The sequence below is a fragment of the Pleurodeles waltl genome, chromosome 2_1, assembly GCF_031143425.1.
Source record: "Pleurodeles waltl isolate 20211129_DDA chromosome 2_1, aPleWal1.hap1.20221129, whole genome shotgun sequence".
Lineage (NCBI taxonomy): Eukaryota > Metazoa > Chordata > Amphibia > Caudata > Salamandridae > Pleurodeles > Pleurodeles waltl.
In genome coordinates this window covers 405,474,699-405,498,873 of record NC_090438.1, presented here as the reverse complement: position 1 = coordinate 405,498,873, position 24,175 = coordinate 405,474,699, and the positions used below count along the sequence as shown (strand labels likewise).

Here is a 24,175-nt window from a genome sequence, read left to right as displayed (position 1 = left end):
CAGAGTGCACCCCTCCACACAAATTTCTGGTGGCCTGAAGAGCTCAATCTGCCCCATCACCTTCGTCTTTGGTGTGTAATAGGGGTATCCTGTTTGACTGGAGAAGTGTAGAAGTGGAGAAGTGTGGCTCAATGGTTAGAGCGGCAGACCCTGAAGCAGAGATCTGGCTCAAGACCAGTGTTCAAGTCCTGCTTCGGCAGGTCTTGGGCTCAATTCCCCTTGACCAGATATTTCTCGCCTCGGTGCCTAATCTAATTCATGGGTCCCACTCTGCAACTCTGGGCAATAGCTTGCTTAATCTCCACAACGGCCCCAACAGCGCTTGGATGCCTGGCTTCACCCTGGGGGTGCTCAGGAGTGGGTGCCTCACAGGGAAAAGCCAGGAGGGGTTCCATAGCGGTATGAGTACAGCGCCTTGAGACCCTAACGGGTGAGTAGTGCGCTATACAAGTGCTAATTTACATTTTTTTTTTTTTTTTACTCCAACCGCTCTTTCATGACCCAAATTAAAAATATCTCTTCAATCTGCTTCCTGAAACTTAGATCTGCTAGGAAGCTGCTACACCTGGTTCCAGAGGAGACCCGCAAAATGCCAGCAGCCTCTACTTGGGTCTGCCCGCTTTTCCAACCCACAGACTCCAGATCATTCAGAATGTGGTGGCCAGGCTGATCCAGCAGGCCCCTTTTCGTCAACACATTTCGCCCTACTTAAAGCAGCTACATTGGCTACCAGTGGTGAAAAGGATCACATTTAAGGCCCTCACCTAGTCCTTTAGAACCCTTGAAGGCAAAGGTCCTCTCTATTTGAGGAACAGACTTGGCCTGTACCAACAAGAGAGATCTTTGAGGTCCAGTGAACTCCAGCTTATGCGTGTTACTAGATTTGCTAAAATTCGGTGCCGAGGCATGTCACTCACTGTACTGACAGCAGAACTATGGAATTCCTTACAGCTCAAACTTCTCATGGCCCAGTCAGTACATAGTTAAAAAAAAAAAAAAAAAAGCTAAAAACGTGGCTCCTTCGCCAAGATTATTTCTTGATAATCTGTCATGTTCTCAGTCACTGCTTTGAGTGCTGGGATGCTTCTGCTGAAGCAGCTGAGCGCTATACAAATGCATTTGATTTGTTGGCTTATAAAATGTTTTGTGCACATGCTGTTTTATTTTGTCAGTGGAATCTGCCATTTCACATACTTGGAATTGATGATAGTGGTTTATAAAATGTTAGTAGTAAATTGCACAGCATTTGGTGTTAGCCCAAATATTCCACCATGTAATTATGTTTTCATTGCTGTTAGTGGCATGTTCTGGAAAAACATTTCACACAGCAAATTTAAATACCATCTATAAGTATTACAATTTACAAAATCAAATATTTGTGACACAAAACTCCTTATGGAAAAAGGACTCAGCCTCCTAAAAATGTAATATCACTGACACCAATCCATTTACGTGATATGTTCACGTATGTTCAAAAATATTATTTTCATGAATGTTCTATTCACATGTGATTGTTCAGACTAAACTATAAAGTGGTGGCTAGACCATGCTAATTAGGGTGCTGAGATAAACGTTTCACACACATTCAATATCCTAGTGTCATTTGGGTTTAAAAGAGAAGCTTTTTAATTTTTAAATGTGTAGTTACTGTTGCATCTTCAAGGTTGTATATTTTAGCATATTAAATAAAAGTAACAAATTGCATACTCTTAAACATTCTGGATTCTTTGCAGAGATTAATTTGGATGATATATTTATTTACAACAGGCTCCCACTGCTACCGGTGCTCCTGCTGCAGTGGGATTGGCACCTGGTCCTCCTCCACCACCTCCTCCGCCACCTCTTCCAGGTGGTGCAGTCCCTCCTCCACCACCTCCTCCTATGTTACCTGGTGGAGTTCCACCTCCTCCTCCTCCACCACCGCTCTTTGGTGCACCTCCGCCACCACCACCGATGTTTGGGAATCTGCGTGGACCGCCAGTTCCAGCAGCACCAACTTTGCCTTATGGAATGAAGCCAAAGAAAATGTACAAACCAGATGTTACTATGAAGAGGATGAACTGGTCAAAGGTAAGATAGCCTTTAATGTTAAGATGATCATGACAGGTGCCGTATTGATCCAGCCTAGCAATTAATTCTGTCATTTCCTGTATATAATAATAAACCACAATCATAAACCCATCATTTAGACTAGTCTTTGGCAAAATGAGTTTACAAGCACTGCATCTAAATAGTGGCACTGGATATTTGTCTTAATGTAGATTTAAGTCAAAATCGAATGTCATTGATTACCTCCTCCAAAGTTCATTTTGATTTTTGCTGGGAAGGGAAAGTGACATAATATTTGTCTTTATTCCCGAATTCCTCCCTGTTTTTGTCTAGTCTTTCTGTTTAAGATGAGTGTAGTGCACTAAGTGCCCATCCACAACACTGAATATAATGAAATGGGAGCAATGGGGAGTTACTTTGGACAAATCACGGTAAACTAAATTGGAGCAAGCCTCACTGGAAAAAAGGGTAAGGCAGCTCTCGGGATCAAAAGTAAAATCTCTTAAATAGGTAACATTCTATTCAATCTGCCACAAAAAGAAGAATCATACCCATGCTGGTGGTGTGGAAGGGAATCTGTGCATTCTAAAGCCTCTGTGTGTACTGGGTCCTCTAGAGAGCACAGGACATGTTTCATGTGTCTGTTTTCAATAACTGATGGTGTTTGTATTGTTTTCACATTGACAACAGAATTTTAAGTTTGTGACCACAGAACATGTTTTTGTTTGTTCGCCATTTTACCCGTACGTTTTCACCCTCAAATTTGTGGAAACGACTCACACAGGTACATTTTTGAAAGGTGCTTCGTGAATGTGCTATAAAGAGTGATAATGGACGATATACGCACGATTAGCTAACACTATGCAGAATGTGCAGGAAGGAATGAAAAGAAATGCAAGTTGTTGCTGGAGAAGAGTTAGTATAGTAGACTGGCTTTGAACATGAGCTTGAATAGACATATCTTCTGCCTCTCAATATATGGCTTTAAACAGGGCTGGACTTGGAACCAAAAGCAGCTCTGGCATATTTTGACAGACCAGCCCTACTTACTGCATGTAGCGAGAAAGCGCAGCATTTTTCAAGTGGGCTGTTTGGATGGGGGCCAGCCTTGTTGCTGAGGACCAGCCAGGGACGTTCCTGCCTGTAGGTTTCTGTTTGCAAGAGACATGAACCAACCAAATGCTAAAAAATGGTTTTAAAGAACGCTTGAAAACCATTTGTTTATTTATAAGCGCTGCAGGCAGGAACACGGTCGGTCAGTCCCTAGCGCCATTATTGGCCCCCACCCGGTCAGCCCACAGGAAAAACTCCTGTTAGCACCAGTCCTTTCTTGAAATGCAAGAATGAGAATCATTTTCCCGGCAATCAAGTTTCTTTTATCAGACTTTGCATAGGATGCATTGTTGGGTAGGTTGAAAGTGCAGGCTTCTTGAGGGGTGAATTGACTCTGTGTTCCAAAGATTTAGCTTTCATTTGCAGGTCTGAATTGTTTTCAACCTTGTGGCAAATAAAATTGCTAGTTCTACACAGCCTTTCTCTTTTGTGTCAGGTTCAGAACAGGGTAAGTAAGCCACACGCTCAGGGGCTAGAAGCATCCTATGTAAATGGAAAAAAGAAGTGCTTTTTCTAAGAAATATTTTCACTTTTTTTTATAGTGTGAAAAAGAGAAAAATACAGGTAGAATGGGTTATCTACTGTGGCCTTTTGTTCTTTTTGTCAGTGTTTTCCCTGCCCCCTGCTTCCAGCCCTGCCCCTGTTCCTTAATTCTCTCATACTCCAAGACTCATTCATAATTTTCCTTTCCAAGTGCGTGAGTTTTCCTCGATATTTGTTTCCATTGACAGCTGCCTGTTTCCTTACTGACAGGCTGGTGGGTTGTAGGTTGACAAGGGGGTTGCAGAGTGATTTTTTTGTTTACTTCTACTTTGTGTTTCAAAATTGTGTCAAAGAGAACCTCAACTTTTGCAGAAGCAATCGTACAAACATTTGTTTGTTTGTCAATTTAGTGCAAAAAGAAAACAAATAAACTCCATGGAAGCACATTTTTTTTTGTTAAATCATTTTTATAATGTGTCACAAGAATATCAACTGTTTCTCATTACAGTGCACAATAACATTTGTAAATACTGTGGCATACAAATGAGAGGAGCATTTGCTTTCTGACAGTCCTCGGTAGGTATGTTCTGTAACGGTGTACTGAAAGCATAATCATGATCAATGAGGCTGTGGAGGAAGTAGTAGTGTACTGTGGCAATGGGAAGAGTAAACATAGATTGGGGAACAGGTTCATGAACCATGGTAAACTAAATCAGGATGAACTGTGGGGGGGTGCAGGAGGACACATCGTAAGAAGGAGTAGGGTGGAGTGTGGTAGGATGAGCACAGCGAGGAAGATCTGAAGTGGGGAGCACAGAGGTGCTTTCTGCGAACTAGATAGAGTTCAGGGGCTCTGTCATAGGTGAAAGTGGCAAGCGGGACTGCGCAATTCAGGGGTGAAGGTAATTGTTTTGTCTTTACTGTACAAATTGTATTAAAATGGTCGCCCAATGGGAGGATATGGGTTGTTTGCGTAGGTGTCTCACTTCTTCATAGCGAAGGGCTCTTCTGCTGTCGCTAATTTATGCAATGTACCATACCAGGCCTCTAATGGTGGGGCTGTAGGGGAAAGCCAGTGTTGTGCGAGTGCATGTTTAGCATGGAGGATTACCAAGGATGATTTTATTTATCACTCTATGAGCTGAAACCGATGGAATCAAGGGCATGGCCATGCCATGGCAGGGAGGAGGAGTGGTGGGCACTGTAAGTGTGCATGTCAGTTTGGCCGGCTGTCTTAGAGCAGCCAAACTGACATACACACTAATGTTTCTCCAACCCAGGTGTGTTGCACAGCCAGGTGGAGAAAAGACACAGGCTACCTGGCCTGAGCAAGTGTCAGACCACCCGCTTAAGCCAATCCCAGCACTTCTGTCATGCTAGGTATAGCATGAGAGCAGCATCTGGATTGGGTGGAGAGCCTGTGCTTTGTGTCCCAGGGTCTGCAGAGACAAGAGGAGCACCAAGGTGGCCAGCAGCATCAGCTGGAGCAGCAGGTAAGTCTTTTTATTTTATTTTTATTCCCGCTCCCCAGCCACCACCCACCGCCCTACCACTCTAGATTGGCAGCAGCCACGAATGATCACCGCCCCATCGAAGTGCATTCATTGCATGCATTTGTTTAATTTCCTGAAAGTTTAGAAACAAAGTTATATGAAATAGATGGATGCTCTGCCCCTGTCATGTGTCTACTGAGCCTTGAGTCTGCATGCTTCCTGATCCATTCACATTTGTGACCCTTGGTTCTCCCAGCAAGTGACATGTGACGTATTCAGCCAAATCATTATCATGCAATGCTGTGCTGGCATGTGAGAAAAGGCGAGAAACGAGTGAATGAATAACTTTATTTTGGTGTATTTCCTGTAAAGCAACTCTGTCAGGTTCCCATTCTACAGCAAAACCAGCAACTCATTTGAGCTACATTCACACACAATTGCTGCCTCTGTCTATGCAGGCAGTGTTTTTTTACTCATGCAAAAAGAACAAGTGATGGACGGAATGCTGAACAATGTCAAACATTCACCCCCAGTACAGAGATCTGGGCCTAAATCCATTGTTTTTTTTCTGCCCATGCCATTCCAGTTTGGTCCCAGCCATATGCAAATCAGTCTTGACCCTGTTCCTCATGGGATCAGTCCAGCCCGAACTGCCAGGCCAGGTCTTCCCTGGACTGAAAACAAGCATCCTGGGACCGGTTTCAGGGTTTCACCCCTCATCAGCCAGGCTAACTTGAATCCAGTGGCATGGGAAACACAGGACCCACGTCTGGGCATATACCCTTCCCACTTAGGGCAACAAATGCAAAAAGAACAAGTGATGGACGGAATGCTGAACAATGTCAAACATTCACCCCCAGTACAGAGATCTGGGCCTAAATCCATTGTTTACTCTACATTGAAAGCAACCACTTAACCACTGTCCCTGCTTTCAGTCCTATTGCTCAATCAATTCTGCATGGCATGTTTTCTCTTGGTTTAGAAAGGCCTGCAGAATTTGTGAATTGAAGTTTATGAGCATAAGAGGTAAACAAGAGAGGATAATGCAATTAGCAGGGAAAAACATATCAGAAGGAAATTTCCATCATATAAAAAATTTAAAAATCTGATGCAAATTTCTAGAATCACCACTCATTTGAAGTTGTAGTTGTTTTGAAGAAATATCTGTTCTTCAGCTTGCACTCTGTGTAATAAATATGATTTGTGCGTTGATTGAAAGTTGATTCAGATTTATCTTAATTTTCTCAGATGTCCAAAAATGTCAATTCTGTTTATTGCTAAGCTATTTTCCCTTTTTAACCCTTTGGCAGCCAAGGACGTAACTATAATTAGGTCGATCTGCCCCTGGGGGGAGGAGGGTCAGAAAACCCCAAGACACCAGGGATAAAAAAAAATTGTGTTTATTTTTTTTTATATGTGGGGAGCGACCCCTTAGGCAAGGGTCGCTCCCTGAGGGACCAAATTATTTTTAGGCCATTTCTGCCCCCCGTGGGCAGAAACCACTAAACAACAGGGATTTTTTTTATATATACTTATGCACAAGGGGAGCAGCCCCTGGGGCAAGGGCTGCTCCCCGGGGGGGGGCAAAATATTTTTAGGCCATTTTTACCCCCCGGGGGCAGATTGACCTAATATAATTAGGCTGAGCTGCCCCGGGGGAGGGAGGGGCAGAAACCCCCTAGACACCAGGGATAATTTTTTTTTGTTTATTTATTCTTTTTTTAAATGTGGGGAGCGACCCCTTAGGCAAGGGTAGCTCCCCGGGGGGGCCAAATTATTTTTAGGCCATTTCTGCCCCCCCCGAGGGCAGATTGGTCTAATATAATTAGTCTGATCTGCCCCCAGAGGGGACAGAAATCACTAGACACCAGGGATTTTTTTTTTATATTTATGCATTAGGGGAGGGGCCCCTTGGGCATCAGCCACTCCCCTGGGGGGGCAAAATATTTTTAGGCCTTTTCTGCCCCCCCAGAGGCAGATCGGCCTATTATAATTAGCCCGATCTGCCCCCAGGGGTGGCAGAAACCTCTAGACACAAGGGATATATATTTTTTTTTATTTACTTTGTTTTTATGTATGGGGAGTGACCCCTTAGGCAAGGGTCACACCCCTGGGCGGCAGATTGTACTTAGGCCATTTCGGCCTGTTTCTATTAGGCCAATCTGCCCCAAGGGAGGTGAGGGGGGGGCAGAAACCACTTAGGCACCAAGGATTGGTGTGTGTGTATGTGTGTGTTTTGTTTGGGGGTAGCTCCTTGGGCAGGCTCCCTCCCCATGGGTGGCACATTACTGTTGGCCATATCTGCCCCCCTTGGGGGCAGATCAGCGTATTTTTGAAAGGCCCATCTGCAGAAAGCCCACCAGAGACCAGGGAAGTTTTTTTTTTCAAAATAAGAGGGTGGGGTTATGGCCATACCCCCCCCCCCCCAAATAAATGGGGCTAAAGTTGCCACCAGTGGGCAGATGGGGCAATTACCCCCGATCTACACCCCAGGGGAGCAGAACGTCTACTAGATGCCTGGGAATAAAAAAAAATATATATATATATATATATATTGGGGTGGTGGCTACCAACCAGTATGGGCCTTGTTGTGCCCCCACCCCAACTCTAGGCGGTATCAGTCTTTTAGCTCTCCCCCTGCACACTAAAACATCTTATCCCACAGCAAGCAAGAGGACATTTGATTATTTTGGGTTTGGTTTTACATTTGGGCCATGAGAGCTTGGCTAGCTCTCAAAATCGTCCCACTTGGAATGGTGAGGGCTGCACTTTTTGGACTTTAGGACGCTGCCATGTAGAAAAATCCACAAGACCTAGACACATCTGAAAACTAAACATCTGAGTGATTCCAGGGTGGTGTGCTTCACATGCACCCCGCACCATTTTCTTACCCACAATGCCCTGCAAACCTCCAACTTTGCTGGAAATCAGACATTTTTCACAAATTTTTGTGATGGATCCTTCCGGAATCTGTAGAAATCCACAAAATTCCTACCACCCAGCATTGTCTCATCTATACCGATAAAAATTCTACTGCACTTGTCAGCCTGAAAACGTTTTTTTTTCAAATTGCCCTTTTGGGCCCGCTTTGGTTCCCCCTCAATTTCAACATATTTTTGGCTCTTCCCTGTCGCAGGCACTTGACCCACCTGAACAAGTGAGGTATCATTTTTACCGGGAGACTGAGGGGAACATTGGGTGGTAGGAAATTTGTCCTGGTGCGGTGATTCCACACAGAAATGTGGGAAAAATTAGATTTTTTATCTAAATTTGAGGTTTGCTGAGGAATCTGGGTAGAAAAACATTGGGGGATCCACGCAAGTCACACCTCCCTGGACTCCCAGAAATGTGTGGGTTTGGTAGGTTTCCCTAGAAGGCTGCTGAGCTCAGGACCAAAAACGTAGATGCCCTCGCAAAAACATGTAGTTTTGTATTTGATAATTTTGATGCGTCCAGATAGTGTTTTGGGGCATTTCCTGTCGCAGGCACTAGGCCTACCCACAGAAGTGAGGTACCATTTTTATCAGGAGATGTGGGGAAACGCTGGGTGGAAGGAAATTTGTGGGACCTCTCAGATTCCAGAACTTTCTGTCACCGAAATGTGAGGAAAAAGTGTTTTTTGGCCACATTTTGAGGTTTGCAAAGGATTCTGGGTAACAGAACCTGGTGTGAGCCCCACAAGTCACCCAATCTTGGATTCCCGTAGGTGTCTAGTTTTCATAAATTTGCAGGTTTGGTAGGTTTTCCTAGGTGCCGGCTGAGCTAGAGGCCAAAATCTACAGCTAGGCACTTTGCAAAAAACACGTCCGATTTCAATGTAAAAATGTGATGTGTGCATGTTGCATTTCCTGTCGCGAGCATTAGGCCTACACACACAAGTGAGGTACTATTTTTATCGGGAGACTTGGGGGAACACAGAATAGCAAAACAAGTGTTATTGCCCCTTGTCTTTCTCTACTTTTTGTCCTTCCAAATGTAAGACAGTGTGTAAAAAAGATGTCTATTTGAGAAATGGCCTGTAATTCACATGCTAGTATGGTCACCCTGGAATTGAGAGATGTGCACATAACCACTGCTTCTCAACACCTTATCTTGTGGCCATTTTGGAAATACAAAGGTTTTCTTGTTACCTATTTTTCACTTTATATATTTCAGCAAATGAATTGCTGTATACCCAATATAGAATGAAAACCCATTGCAAGGCGCAGCTCATTTTTTGGCTCTGGATACCTAGGGTTCTTGAAGAACCTACAAACCCTATATATCCCCGCAAGAGTCCAGCAGACGTAACGGTGTATTGCTTTCAAAAATCTGACATCGTAGGAAAAAGTTACAGAGTAAAATGTGGAGAAAAATTGCTGTTTTTTTCACCTTAATTTCAGTATTTTTTTATTTAAGCTGTTATTTTCTGTACGAAACCCTTGTAGGATCTACATAAATTACCCCTTGATAAAGTCAGAATTATGTCTACCTTTCAAAAATGTTTAGCTTTCTGGGATCCAGCATTAGTTTCACACCCATTTCTGTCACTAACTGGAAGGAGGCTGGAAGCACAAAAATTGTAAAAATGGGGGATATCCCAGTAAAATGCCAAAATTGCTTTGAAAAATGGGGCTTTCTGATTCAGGTCTGCCTGTTCCTGAAAGCTGGGAAGAAGATGATTTTAGCACCACAAACCCTTTGTTGATGCCATTTTCAGGGAAAAAAACACAAGCCTACTTCTGTAGCCCTTTTTTCCCATTTAAAAAAAAAAAGGACACAAATTTAGCGTGGATAGCTTATGTGGACATAAAGTTATGAGGGCCTAAGCGTGAACTGCCCCTAACAGCCAAAAAAGGCTTGGCACCTGAGGGGAAAAAAGCCCTGGCAGCGAAGGGGTTAAAGTGAGTGTGATTTTGGTCTTGTTCATGCTGCCTGATTTGCAGTCAACAACCATGAAGGTCTATATGCAGGAGAAAACGAATGAATTGAATCACATTGTGGCGGAATTCAGGACAGAGAAGAAATACAGGAGAAAATCGCAAAATCTTTGTACAGCTTGGTCCAGCCTAGATGTGCGAAATATATGTTAATCATCACACGCCACAGTCTCAGAACCTGTGTACATTTTTGCCTGCTAAGGGAAATGTACAGAATCTACCAGAGTGGCGGATTTTCTAAAGTGTTGTATTCACGTGTAGAGCTGGGAACTTGGCTAATTGCCATTGTCAGATAAAAGGCCTGATGGGGGCAATTATGAGAGAGTGCACGCCCACAAAGTTGTGCCATTACAATGCAAGGTTTTACACTAATGACTGTTGTGGATTATTCACGGTGTGGACAAAATTGATGAGGAAGTATAGAACAGGGAAATTCCTCATGCAAAGAATTGACGGCATAGAACTCTGGGGATTTTTGTGAAGCCTCGTAAGGATTGAAATCTACTCAAATTAACACAATAGAGTTTTGTGTTTTTATTTTGCAGTTTTAACATTTAGCCTCTTAAATTATAAGTGCTACACTTCTCAAATAAACAGTCATGTCAAGCATTTTTTTGTTTTCATAAGAAGAGGGCATATTTAGCATAGCTATGTATCCTAGGCTATGACGCTGTAATCATAGGTTAAATGCCCTCCTCTCTCTGTGTAACGTTACTGATGAAACACATGACACTTGCACATACCATTTCTGCTCGCTGTTGACTTCAGGCCTGGTTACATGTTTTCCCTCCAGTTGGGAATGCATTTGTTTACATCACATCACGTGTAGTCTCATAACCGCGGACTCGAGCGCCGCTTACAGTAATCAAGTTTTAACTGGAGGCAAAATGTATGTATAAGACGTTTGCGGAATCCTAAATCCTGAAAGGATGCCTGCGTGTCCCATAGTTTCATATTAAAGATTAGCTATCACATGCTAATTTAGCACCTGCCATAAACCCATTTCCGACTTGTCACATTGATAATGCTTTTTTTCCGTGATCTGCTTGGTTACAAAAAACATTTGCCCATAAGAGAGCATCACTGCACGTGACAGAAGCTGATTTTGGACGCGCAATGGCCCGTTTTTTGTACGTGTGCCACGCACCATGTGGCATGATGGATTACTCCACTTCGATATTATTTTTAAAACTTTTTGCGGTTCGGCTGTGAAGTTTTACTGAACACATTTTAACAACAGTTTTTGTGTATCTGATACCACTGAAGGTAAACCATTGCTCAAAGAATGGCATACATTCCCTTTGCTCCAGACAATGGCAAAATATCTCAAGCATGCGCTATAGCTGCTTTATCACACCAGAAGTCGGTTCTATACTATACACTCCGCAGAGGTTTCTGGTTCTCGGCTCACCTGAGAGGTGTTAATGCAGAGAAAGCCTAGCTATATTTTAGTCACAAAGGACTAGGTAGTGGATTTCACACACTAGGTGGATGAACCGAACTGAATCTGCTTTAAAGAAAACGCCATCTGAATTATGTCATAAATATCACATAAAGCTTAGGATAATCAATTTCAACATCAATAACCACACCAGTTTATTAAGAAGTTAATGATTTATTTCCCTATATTAATGCTAAAGTCACAAAAATGATTCTCAAACACAAATGATACATGTAGAAAAACAATAAAAGCTGATTCAGACGATGAATATATCTAACTTTAATCAATGCAAAAAGACAACTTATCTCAATGGTTATTACACAAAACCACAGCAATAGAATATGAGCAAGAGAAAGTCAATATATCTGATAACAATAAGACAAAAGTATGACTATTTATAAGGATGTGAGTAACACCTCACTAACCAGTAATTAGCATTAACATGTTGGACTTCATGTAAAAGTTTTAGTAACACAAATTTGGAAAAAATCTAACTATGGCGCTATCAAAAATAAGCAGCAGTAAATAAACATTTGCAGTTGGTACTTGAAAAACAAACAGCAAATAATTCACAGCTCATACATTTACCCAATTACTATGGTAATCAGCAACAACATCTACTTGGTCAGGGGGATAGCAAAATCAGACACCAACATCAGGACAGGAACAGGTAGCATCAGGATAAGAGTAGGGGAGATGGTTTAGAATTTGGACTATAGGATACACTAAACCATCTAAGCATAGGTTCAGTATTGAACAGACATAAACTGATAAAGTACCAAAATGTTAATAGACTATCTGGAAAAAACATGACATGTTAAAGTGACAGATCATAAAGTAAGTCTCTGGAACTTAGGATACAAGTCTGAGAACATCAGAGTAGTAGAAATAGTCGAAGACGAAATGCCTTTAGAAACCACAGTGATTGAACATTAAATTAAACTTGTTAAATGAAAATGATTGGATAAAGCATGAGGTGAGAAAGTTATGATTAAACAGAACATTAACAGATATCAAAATTATACAAAATGTATGTTTTAAACTCTTCTATTTGCTGTTATTCCACTGACGAAAACAAAAGTACAAGTACAATTGTATCTTGCACACTCTCTTCTCCGGCTTCATCTGTGGACCCGTTGTTTTCCTTCCACCGGAATACGAAGTCACAGGAAAACGATTTCAAAATATGTTACCACACCATTAGTTTTCCCTCGAATACGAATTAGAAGCATAACTACAAACAATGAAGTCAGTCAGACTGCAGAACACTCTAGAAACTATCTATACAAATATCTTTATACAATGACCTTGCATCTGCTTCTACTTCAGTCCAATAGAGGTCACAAAATACACGTTTAATTCTAACGTTTATTTTAGTAAAGAAACACTCTTCTGAAAAAACAGAATAATTTCATCAACTTAAGTTAGTATGAAAAACAGAATACAGGCCTTACACTTGATGGTGGCCATTAAGTTGGTCACAATTCTCGTAAACACAGTAATATAATCAAATTAATTCACACATTAGTTGGTAAGTATACTTACGTAAAGATTAAACATTTATCAAGAAAATCTCAGCTCTCACAGAGGTGTAGTTATCTTCTCCCGATTAACCTTCTATTTCAATTTTTGGCACCTTTGCATTGTGAAACTGTGTGCGGGGTTGCTGACATGTCAGTTTGTCCTTAGCTTATTCAAGCATCTGGCTTGGAGCTATTTGAACATGATTGTCTTATTTTTAATGTGTAAATAAGATTCCACAAAAGCAACCATTCATGTCACTGAGCCATATTGCAACTTCCTAAAATCAAGCTTCCCCTTCTCATTAAAAAAGATGAAAAAAGGAAACAGACGACCTTTGCGGCAGTACACCTTAATAAGATATGGCCACAACAGTGCAGTATCGAATATATTTTCAGGCCTTCATGAAATATATCTTAACCGCTGTGAAAACAAAGATTCATGTTTAATAGCCGGTCTTGCAGCTTCTTGGGAACCAAGCTTGCCGATGTGTGATAGTCTAACTCAGTGGTTCCCGACCTTTTGACTTCTGTGTACTCCCACCTTGTCATTACTGGAACCCAGGGACCCCCACTGAATCATTATTGGAATCTGGGGACCCCCACACTGAGTCATTACTAAATGTTCAGGAGCTAGCGTGTTAATATTATTTAATTTTCTAAGCAGTCGTGGACACCATGAGAAGGCTTTGCGGACCCCCAGGGGTCCCCGGACCACAGGTTGGGAACCACTGGCCTAACCCATTTGTCATCATTTACTATAGGAACAAACCCATCAACCTAGCCAATCAGTCATTGAAGCTGATTACTAACATATGTGTTTTATCAGTGCCCTAATGCAAAATTATGGGCCTCCCTGATGAATGTGATAAGTGGCCCCTGGGTCTCTCATATCTCAAAAAATATTTATTGGGGTTGGGATAAATGGGACCCCTTTGGAGGATTAGGAGCCCCAGGAAATGTCTGAAGGCCCCCTGTTCTGCAGGGACTGGAAGGGCCTGTGTTAAGCCTTTGTATTTCATTGGGAGAGTTACTTAAGTATGCCCTTGTGTGCCTTCCTACTCCTAAGCCAACGTTGTAATCATAACTGTTGGTGAGCACCCTGTCCAAGTTGGGACCACAATGCTAGTCAGGTAAGTCAGATACACACCCTAAGTTAAGCTGTGCTCGCCCTCGGGTAGCTTAACAAGTCCCTGGAGTTCCTTGAGAATTTGTAGAATGTAGAGAGCAGGTTCAGTCCTCCCTCACTGCAGAGGTAGAAGGCAGAAGGGTCACACAGCAGAGCACAGTGCAAAGTGGCGGCCCCTACTGGCAGCACAGCACTCAGCAGGCCAACACAGCAAAGCAAGTGTCAAAGTGATAGTCCCTCCTAGTAGTGCAGCTCCTCTTAGGGTCTGGGTATCCTCAGGAACCCAACGTGAACTAGTTTGGTGGGTAGCAGTGTCCAGAACTTATACCCAAAAAGAGGGAGACTTCAAAGGAGACCTCTGGAGTGCACAAGGGTCCCTCTCATTCCAGCCCTGTCTGCCAGCCCATCTGAGGGGGAACATCAGTCCTTTGTGTGGAGACAGAACACCACCTATTGAAGTGTAAGTGTTAATTCTTTCCCTTCAGTATGCAGATTAATGCAGATGCAACTGAGTGTTCTTGGTTTGTGACTTTCTAGAGGGAATTCACAAGTGCAGCAGTAGCCCAGCCCAGATGTGTATTCGGAGATAGACAGAGACATAGAATGATTAAAGTAAGAAAATTCAAATTTTCTAAAAGTGCCATTTTCAGACTTTCAATTTAATATCCGACTTCAGTAAGAGTTGTGATTTTAAATTGTCTAGAGATCCCACACTCCATAGTTCTATCTTCTCCCAATTGGGGAATTACACTAAAATATATTCTAAGGCAGTCCCAATGTTAATCTAAGGGAGAGATAAGCCTTGCAGCAGTGGAAAATGAATTTAAGAGTTTTTCACTACCTGGACATAACAAACTAAAAATCACATGTCCAGCTTTTTAAATACGCCGCACCCTACCCCTGGGGTTAACCAGGGCCTACATTAAGGGTGACATACAGGGAGTGCAGAATTATTAGGCAAGTAGTATTTTTGAGGATTAATTTTATTATTGAACAACAACCATGTTCTCAATGAACCCAAAAAACTCATTAATATCAAAGCTGAATATTTTAGGAAGTAGTTTGTAGTTTGTTTTTAGTTTTAGCTATGTTAGGGGGATATCTGTGTGTGCAGGTGACTATTACTGTGCATAATTATTAGGCAACTTAACAAAAACAAATATATACCCATTTCAATTATTTATTATTACCAGTGAAACCAATATAACATCTCAACATTCACAAATATACATTTCTGACATTCAAAAACAAAACAAAAACAAATCAGTGACCAATATAGCCACCTTTCTTTGCAAGGACACTCAAAAGCCTGCCATCCATGGATTCTGTCAGTGTTTTGATCTGTTCACCATCAACATTGCGTGCAGCAGCAACCACAGCCTCCCAGACACTGTTCAGAGAGGTGTACTGTTTTCCCTCCTTGTAAATCTCACATTTGATGATGGACCACAGGTTCTCAATGGGGTTCAGATCAGGTGAACAAGGAGGCCATGTCATTAGATTTCCTTCTTTTATACCCTTTCTTGCCAGCCACGCTGTGGAGTACTTGGACGCGTGTGATGGAGCATTGTCCTGCATGAAAATCATGTTTTTCTTGAAGGATGCAGACTTCTTCCTGTACCACTGCTTGAAGAAGCTGTCTTCCAGGAACTGGCAGTAGGACTGGGAGTTGAGCTTGACTCCATCCTCAACCCGAAAAGGCCCCACAAGCTCATCTTTGATGATACCAGCCCAAACCAGTACTCCACCTCCACCTTGCTGGCGTCTGAGTCGGACTGGAGCTCTCTGCCCTTTACCAATCCAGCCACGGGCCCATCCATCTGGCCCATCAAGACTCACTCTCATTTCATCAGTCCATAAAACCTTAGAAAAATCAGTCTTGAGATATTTCTTGGCCCAGTCTTGACGTTTCAGCTTGTGTGTCTTGTTCAGTGGTGGTCGTCTTTCAGCCTTTCTTACCTTGGCCATGTCTCTGAGTATTGCACACCTTGTGCTTTTGGGCACTCCAGTGATGTTGCAGCTCTGAAATATGGCCAAACTGGTGGCAAGTGGCATCGTGGCAGCTGCACGCTTGACTTTTCTCAGTTCATGGGCAGTTATTTTGCGCCTTGGTTTTTCCACACGCTTCTTGCGACCCTGTTGACTATTTTGAATGAAACGCTTGATTGTTCGATGATCACGCTTCAGAAGCTTTGCAATTTTAAGAGTGCTGCATCCCTCTGCAAGATATCTCACTATTTTTGACTTTTCTGAGCCTGTCAAGTCCTTCTTTTGACCCATTTTGCCAAAGGAAAGGAAGTTGCCTAATAATTATGCCACCTGATATAGGGTGTTGATGTCATTAGACCACACCCCTTCTCATTACAGAGATGCACATCACCTAATATGCTTAATTGGTAGTAGGCTTTCGAGCCTATACAGCTTGGAGTAAGATAACATGCATAAAGAGGATGATGTGGTCAAAATACTAATTTGCCTAATAATTCTGCACTCCCTGTACATGTGATAAAAAATAAAAAGAAAGGTTTTCGACCAGTCAAGTGTGTGCACCTGCTAGGTCACAATGGCAGGTTACTAGCATTTAATTTACAGGCCGTGGGCAGGCCTAGAACACTTTACTAGGGACTTACACGTAAATTAAATATGCAAATTGTGGATAAGCCACTATTACCATGTTTTTAGTACAGCACACCTGCACTTTAGCTCTGGTCAGCAGTGGTAAAGTGCACAGAATCCTAAAACCAGCAAAAATTAGTCAGAAAAACAAGAGGTCAGAGGGCAAAAAGTTAGGGAAACCACACCAAGGATGCCAGGTCTAACAGTAAGAATTTTAGATTTTCGCTGAACTGTTTCCAAAAACAATTTAGGGTGAAGAGAAACTAAGGGCCTTATTTATACTTTTTGGTGCAAAACTGCACTAAGGTAGTTTTGCCCCAAAACTTTTTGCACCGGCTTGCACCATTTTTTAGCACCAGCTGGGCACCATATTTATGGAATGGTGCAAGCCGGTGCAAAGGGTAGGCTAACTTTAAAAAAAAATGACGTTAGGCAGTTTTGAGTCAAAATAAATGATTCTGACCAGATTAGCATCATTTTTTGACGCTAAGGGGCATATTTATACTCTGTTTGCACTGAATTAGCGTCATTTTTTTTTTTAACTCTAATTCAGTGCAAAACTAACTCCATATTTATACTTTGGTGCTAGACCCGTCTAGCACCAAATTTATGGAGTTAAAGTCATTTTTTGGAAGTGGAAACCTACCTTGCCTTAATGAGATGCAAGGTAGGCGTTCCCGTGCAAAAAAATGACTCTATGGCCTTAACACCATATTTATACTCCCATGTAAAAATGGTGCAAGGGAGGGAGGAGGGGTCAAAAAATGGGGCAAAGCTTGCTTTGCCCCATTTTTTAAGACCTGGGTCAGGGCAGGCATTAGGGGACCTGTGGCCCTATTTCCATGGTGGAACACCATGGAATAAGCCCAGAGGTGCCCTCCCTAGGCCCTAGGGGCACCCCCACCCACACTAGAGGGACTGCGAGGATGGGGGACCCCATCCCAGGTAAGTACAGGTAAGTGCATTTTATTTTTGAAAGTGCCATAGGGGGCCCTGAAATGGACCCCCATACATGGCACAGGGTGCAATTGCCATGCCCAGGGGACCCCTGTCCTCTGTGCTGGCCACTGGGGTGGTGGGCATGACTCCTGCCTTTTCTAAGGCAGGAGTCATGTGGCATGGTAGGTTTAGCACCATAAAATTACGCTAATCTGGTTAGAGTCATTTCTTTTTATTCTAACCTGCCTAAAGCCATTTTTTGGTGCTAAACCCTCTTCTTCTATACTGCCAGCCCCACCCGACTAAAGTCATTTTTTTAAACTCTAGCCTACCCTTTGCACCAGCTTGCACCATTCCATAAATATGGTGCCCGGCTGGTGCACAGAAATGGTGCAAGCCGGTGCAAAACTTTTTGGTGCAAAACTGAGTTAGTGCAGTTTTGCAGCAAAAAGTATAAATAAGGGCCAATATCTTGTAAGTTTGTGCCACTTTTGTGTCATAAAATGACGTTAATGCGGTGCAAAAAAAGTTTAAATCCGGGCCTTGGTGCTAGATGGGTCTAGCACCAAAGTATAAATATGGAGTTAGTTTTGCACCGAATTAGAGTAAAAAAAAATGACACTAATTCGGTGCAAACAGAGTATAAATATGCCGCAGAGTATAAATATGCCCCTAAAAATGGTGTTAAGGCCATAGAGTCATTTTTTGCACGGGAACGCCTACCTTGCATCTCATTAAGGCAAAGTAGGTCTCCACTTTCAAAAAATGACTTTAACTCCATAAATTTGGTGCTAGAGGGGTCTAGCACCAAAGTATAAATATGGAGTTAGTTTTGCACCGAATTAGAGTGAAAAAAAAATGACACTAATTCGGTGCAAACAGAGTATAAATATGCCCCTAAAAACTGTTAAGGAAGCTGCAAATCAAAGGATGAATTGGTGGTGTATTTAGTCTGCATCATAAATGTTAAGTTGCATCTGTGATTAGTGATACTTGGCTGCTGTGTGACTGAACCTATCATCTGGTTGGTCACTGTTAAGGTGCTTCCTGAACACTGGAGCTGTAAGCTGCATATCTCTTCTAGGATACAGCTACGCCTTGAGCACCTTGTGAAGTTTCACTGTCTTGCACTGCTACTGTATTGTCTTTCTGGAAACCTCACTATGCTCACAGATTCAGGGAAGAGCTGACTCGAATATCAAAGTAGCCCTTTCATTACCTCACATGGGATCAAAAGAGGACTGCTTAATGAACTAATCTTCACATGCATATACGCATCCTGTAAAAGTCCCTCTGGCGTGTGAGAATGTTCCCTTGTATCAACCAGCTCTTTGCTTTAATGTTTCTTGCATCGTTCCATCTTACTCTCTCTCATATACCTGCGTGCCTCCCTTTGGCATGCCATGAGCAAGGCCCAGATACCAGTTGGTTTGGCCTGGGCGCTCGAAGGGAGTGTCCCATTCTTAGGGGGTTGGCTGACCCTCTTTGTGTTCCTAATCAGGTCCTAAATCAGAGGAAGGGCATGAAAGGTTTATATTTTACCTCTTTTTGTACTTTAGTTTCAAATCCCATTTACACTCAAGATGGAGAGCTGAGCCTGAGATGCTTCATCTGCGCCTCATCTGGTCCTGACCACCTACCAAGTGTTTTAGATAACAAAAAATAAACTTTTCTCTGGTCATACCAGAATACACATTTATTTAGACTCGCTGGTGTTGTGTGTTGACCAAAGGAGAACATCAGTCACCACACTTCTGAGATTGAAAACACTATCAGTATTTATACAAATCTCCCTGATCAGGTGAACAATATAACTTAAGCAAGTCTTCCTGCAATTATAAACTGTTGAAGCTTCCCAAAACACAGTAGTACCTAAAATGCCTAATATTTCAGCTTTTTACAGTCATATATGACAAACGATGGTTAGGGACTTCAAATGTTTCAGAGCAGCTATTGCTAACTTGCAATCTTCCAGGGTCACCACAGGACAAAAAAGTATCCTGTACAGATATTCCTGTGTGGAAAGATGCACTTGTCAGTAGGTCATACGACACACGCTTAGATCTGTACATTTAGATATGTTTTTATTTGTTTCCCTAATCATGGGCAGTCTCATGGTTTTCATTTATCTTCCACAATTCCCTCAATTGTGCTTGCTCAAGTACAGCTAAAAGCTTCATCAATGCCCATTAGTTTTTCTATCCCTTTATTACATCCCTCTTTTTCATTTCACTTTGTGTCTGCTGTTTCCTCTTCAACACCTGGCTTTTCCTCTTGAACACTTTCTTTGTTATACAGCACTTATATCCTGTGTTCACCCAAAGAACAGAGTTAATCCTGAACACAAGAAATTAATTTTAGGACATTAGAAAGTTATTTTAAGGAAACGATAAACCCTCATTGCCCTAGCAAGACAACATATCCCACCATCTTTCCTTCGGATTTGTGTTAATGTCAATGTGCCATGCTTCCTACTACTGTGAAAAGTGTCCCTTAGCTATGTCCAATGAGTGGTTCATGGCCTGATGTATAAGTGTCACAGCTTTCATTTTGGCATCTAGTTTTGACCTCATCTTTTCTTTTCTACCCCTTTCCTAATTTTGTTCTCTGTGTTTATTATTTCATTATCTTTACCTGGGGACTAAGGACAGAAGAAGGTCCCAGTACTTAAAGAAGCCCAACTTCTACTCAGAAATTCTCCTGGGCTTTACACTGTCCCTGGTGAGAATGCTGTGTCCTGCCAGTTCAGGTGCATTCTCATAAAACGTGCCATTCCTAATGCCAATAGGGAAGTTGTAGTTGACTTCTAGTTCCGGATAGCTTATTCCAAGAGTAACTTCACATCCACAACTTCAGTACTTGCTGGCGAGCAGTAGATGAATTAGTGGTATGGCACAGATTGTGTTTACCACATGGGTAACATTTTGGACGTGCAATGGAGACACAACTGAATCTGCCTCACAGACATTGTAGTAAGCAAACTTTGTGGCCCACTACTGATGTCCATCAGTACTTCTACATGTATTTCCAGTTTCCAGGAAGACCACTGTGAGAGAATTGAATCATAGAAGGGTCTACCTGAAGCTCAGGTAACCTTTTTATTACAGCAGGATGTGCACTTTTGACCAGGTTATATGGTGCTTGGCGAATTCAGAGAGTGTAATTTGTTAGGTATTAAGGCAATATTAAAGACTAAAAGCAGCTTAATATCTTTATAGATATGTTAGATGTTCCGCTATGCTGCCTATGATGGTGTGATCCTGTACCCCATAAGTCAATTTGTACCAGAAGCATTCACAGTAAACACACAGAAAGGACTCGGGGTGTATGTAACAATTACATTTGTTTCCCTAATGTTTGTTGTTAATAATTAGTACACAAGTATCACTCAAGACCAGAAGAATAAACACAGTGTGATAATTCTTGCTGAAAAGTAGTACACAAGGTATCACTCTAGATTTGAGGCACAATCATGGATTATTATGGAAAGAGAAAGCAGAAAAAAAAGAATGTTACAAATATTCTTTGTTGACTCATGATTTCAGTAAGCCCCCATGTGTTCAAGAAACTCAACTTTTTGATAACTTTGTGGCAGCAGAACTTGATGTTCAAATCTGGCCAGTAATTCTAACCTCAATTTATGCCTGACACACACACATTTTGTATTACTCCAAATTCATATCCAATACCCTGTCACTTATGCTCACATCTTGTATCATCTAAATTCCCACACTCTGTGTCTTGAATCAAACCTGACATACTGCACCTTAGGACCCCCAAAACTCAGAACCTAGCCCTTGCAACCTAGCGCTTTGAACCTAGTACTCAGATCCTATGACACAAGACATATAAACCCTCTATATATTTGTAAAAACCTTGTCCCGACCTATGTTTATTGTATCTTACTCTTTTTCATATGTATATTCTGGCAACCTGAGTCCCCTACATTTGTAGGATGTGAACGCAGAGAGCAGGCTTGCAGTCACAACAAAGTCTCCCATAGTTGAGCAACCAGAGGTTTTAATTAGGCCTTTTTTTCTTTTCAAGATGTGCATGCTTGGTTTTCCAAGGGAGACTCATCTGCTCTTCACAGCTCAAAATACCAGCTCTTGGGTATTCAAGTCACAGATCCAAATTTTGTGAAAGAAAAAGCACGTTTCTCCTGTAATATCAGAATATACATGCACTTAGACACACCAAGGTAGTGTGCTGACCAGACTCCTCATGAGACTGAAAACACTGACAAAATCTATTTAAACCTCCATGGTCAGAGGTCATCTGGATTTTCTTAATATAGGGCCTGTACAAACCTAGGGGGTCATTACAACCTCTGCGGTCTTGCAAAAAGACCGCAGAGGCCGCGGGAGACAGAATACCTCCATTGCTGACGGTATTCCTGGCTCCCTATTGTGACATTTCCGCTGGGCCAGCGAACGGTAATAGTGTTACCGTCCGCTGGCCCAGCGGAAATGTCACATCAACATTGCTGCCGGCTCGTAATTGATCCGGTGGCAATGCTGATGTGCAGCGGGTGCAGTAGCACCTGTCGTGCATTTCACTTTAAACAAGAATGTAACTGAGTCAAAATATTTTTAGGGCTATAAAAAGAAGGGTTTCATTTTAGACTCTCTCAGTGTACATAAGAACACTTCCATTTTATCTTTTCCTGTACTTAACTTCAGTGGCGGCCAGTAATTTTAGGAGGGATGGGGGCGGGTAGCAAACTCACACTCATGCATTCACAAACGCACGCACATCCATTCACAGCACTCATCAACATTCAAACATACCCACACGCACCAAACATTAATTTAAAAAACACATACACTTACCTTCACACACACACACACAAACGCACACACACACTTAACTTCAGCCTCAGAGGTTTCAAGAGGGTTGTGAGCAGTCCCAACTTCATAACAGAGTGGGATGGGGTCAGTGACACTGCTGACCTCTCCCCACTCTGTGACGAGGTGTCACTGATTGACACTTGCCCTGGGCGCTTCAGGGCTTAAATCTGAAGCGTCGAGGTCAACGGGTGACGCTTCCCCTCATCACTGAGGGGAAGGGCCTCAATGCACCTTTGCTGAGCTGAGGAGTTCACGCCATAGGAGCTGTAACCTCTTCAGCCCAGCAAAGTTCAGCTCAGGCAGCCAGGAGTCTGCGCAAATCGTGCATGTCTCACTCCTGGCTGCCTGAACATGAAGTGTCTGTCAGGCTGACTGTTGCTCAGCCTGACAGGCACTCTTCATGAGGGGCAAAAGGTGGGGGGCGTGGCCCCTCTGCCCTAAAGGACGGGCCGCGACTGCTTTACTGTCAATAGTTGTGTGTAAGAGGAACCTCACATTTGTTATGCACCGGAGAATATCTGTTAATGTAAATCCTTTTTACTTTCATTGTCAAATCTAATCTTAAAGAACAATATGAGAGCACTATGATTTAAAAAGATCAGCCACAACGGCCCTGGAGTCCGGTGAATATTTGTTCTGCAGTACCCGAGGAATGGATTTGGAATGCTTTCAGCTTGTTTGTTAGGATTTACACACAAGTGAAACAGTCTAATGTATTAATGAAGGTAAAGAATGGAGAGATACATACCTTAGCATGCAATTTTGATCTCCTCCCTAGTAATGTGAAGCTACAGTTCCTGTTCCCATGCATTGTGTAAAAAATGAAAGGCCGTCGGCGATCTCCGGTCTTCGAGCACACAATCTGATTTCACTGCCATAGAATAATCTAAATAAAGTAGTAGCTTTCTGCCTTTAATTTATAGCTGTCTTTCTCCTGACCCTTCTCCTGAAAACCTTGACAGCTTCATGTTCATTGTTACAATATGAATAATATTTCTTGTGCTCTTTAATATAAAGAGAATGACCTCTAAAAAGTTGTCTCCGATTTTCGAGGCTCTTACTCACCTGTGTATAGTTTCTTCCCTTTTCTCTAATCTGTTGAAGGTAAAGCCTTTAACCTTGTATTGGATTCAGAATGCGTGCTTGGGCTTTGAAAATACATTTGTATCTAAAGCTGGCAGCAGTGGATTTCACTGAGAAGACGTTTTGCTTTTGTAGGAATGAGGCTTTCCGTTTATTGTAGAGAATGGACTCAGATTACCTTATCGATGGGGCATTGCTAACTGTATGTGAGGGACTGAGCATTTCTGGCATAAAACAGCGAACAAAAAAAAGGAACAAAATAGGATGGTATGAGCAAAATAGGATGGTATGTGTCGTTAGGCATTCTAATATAAACAACAAGATACAAGGAATAATCAATACCAGTTGGAACATCTTGACTACCAGTGTTGGTGATATTCCACTTTTGAGACCTATGTTTGCGTTTAAAAGAAACTCCAATCTTAGAGATAAATTGGTACAATCTCGTGTCAAGTGTCAAAATACATTTATTCAAAAAAGTAGCATAGGGACTAAACCGGTATTGGGTAACCCCCAATATGGTACTTGTCATGCCTGTGC

The 24,175-nt window shown here is 42.2% G+C and overlaps 1 protein-coding gene across 2 annotated transcripts in view; it reads left to right on the top strand.

Annotated features, from left to right (window-relative positions):
* DIAPH2 (diaphanous related formin 2) overlaps window positions 1-24,175 on the top strand; it is a 3,364,504-nt gene that overhangs the window by 1,162,560 nt on the left and 2,177,769 nt on the right. For both annotated transcript variants that reach the window (XM_069213107.1, XM_069213115.1), the window contains one exon: window positions 1,768-2,070. In XM_069213107.1, coding sequence (XP_069069208.1) covers window positions 1,768-2,070 — 303 coding nt within the window. The remainder of the gene's footprint in view (window positions 1-1,767; window positions 2,071-24,175) is intronic.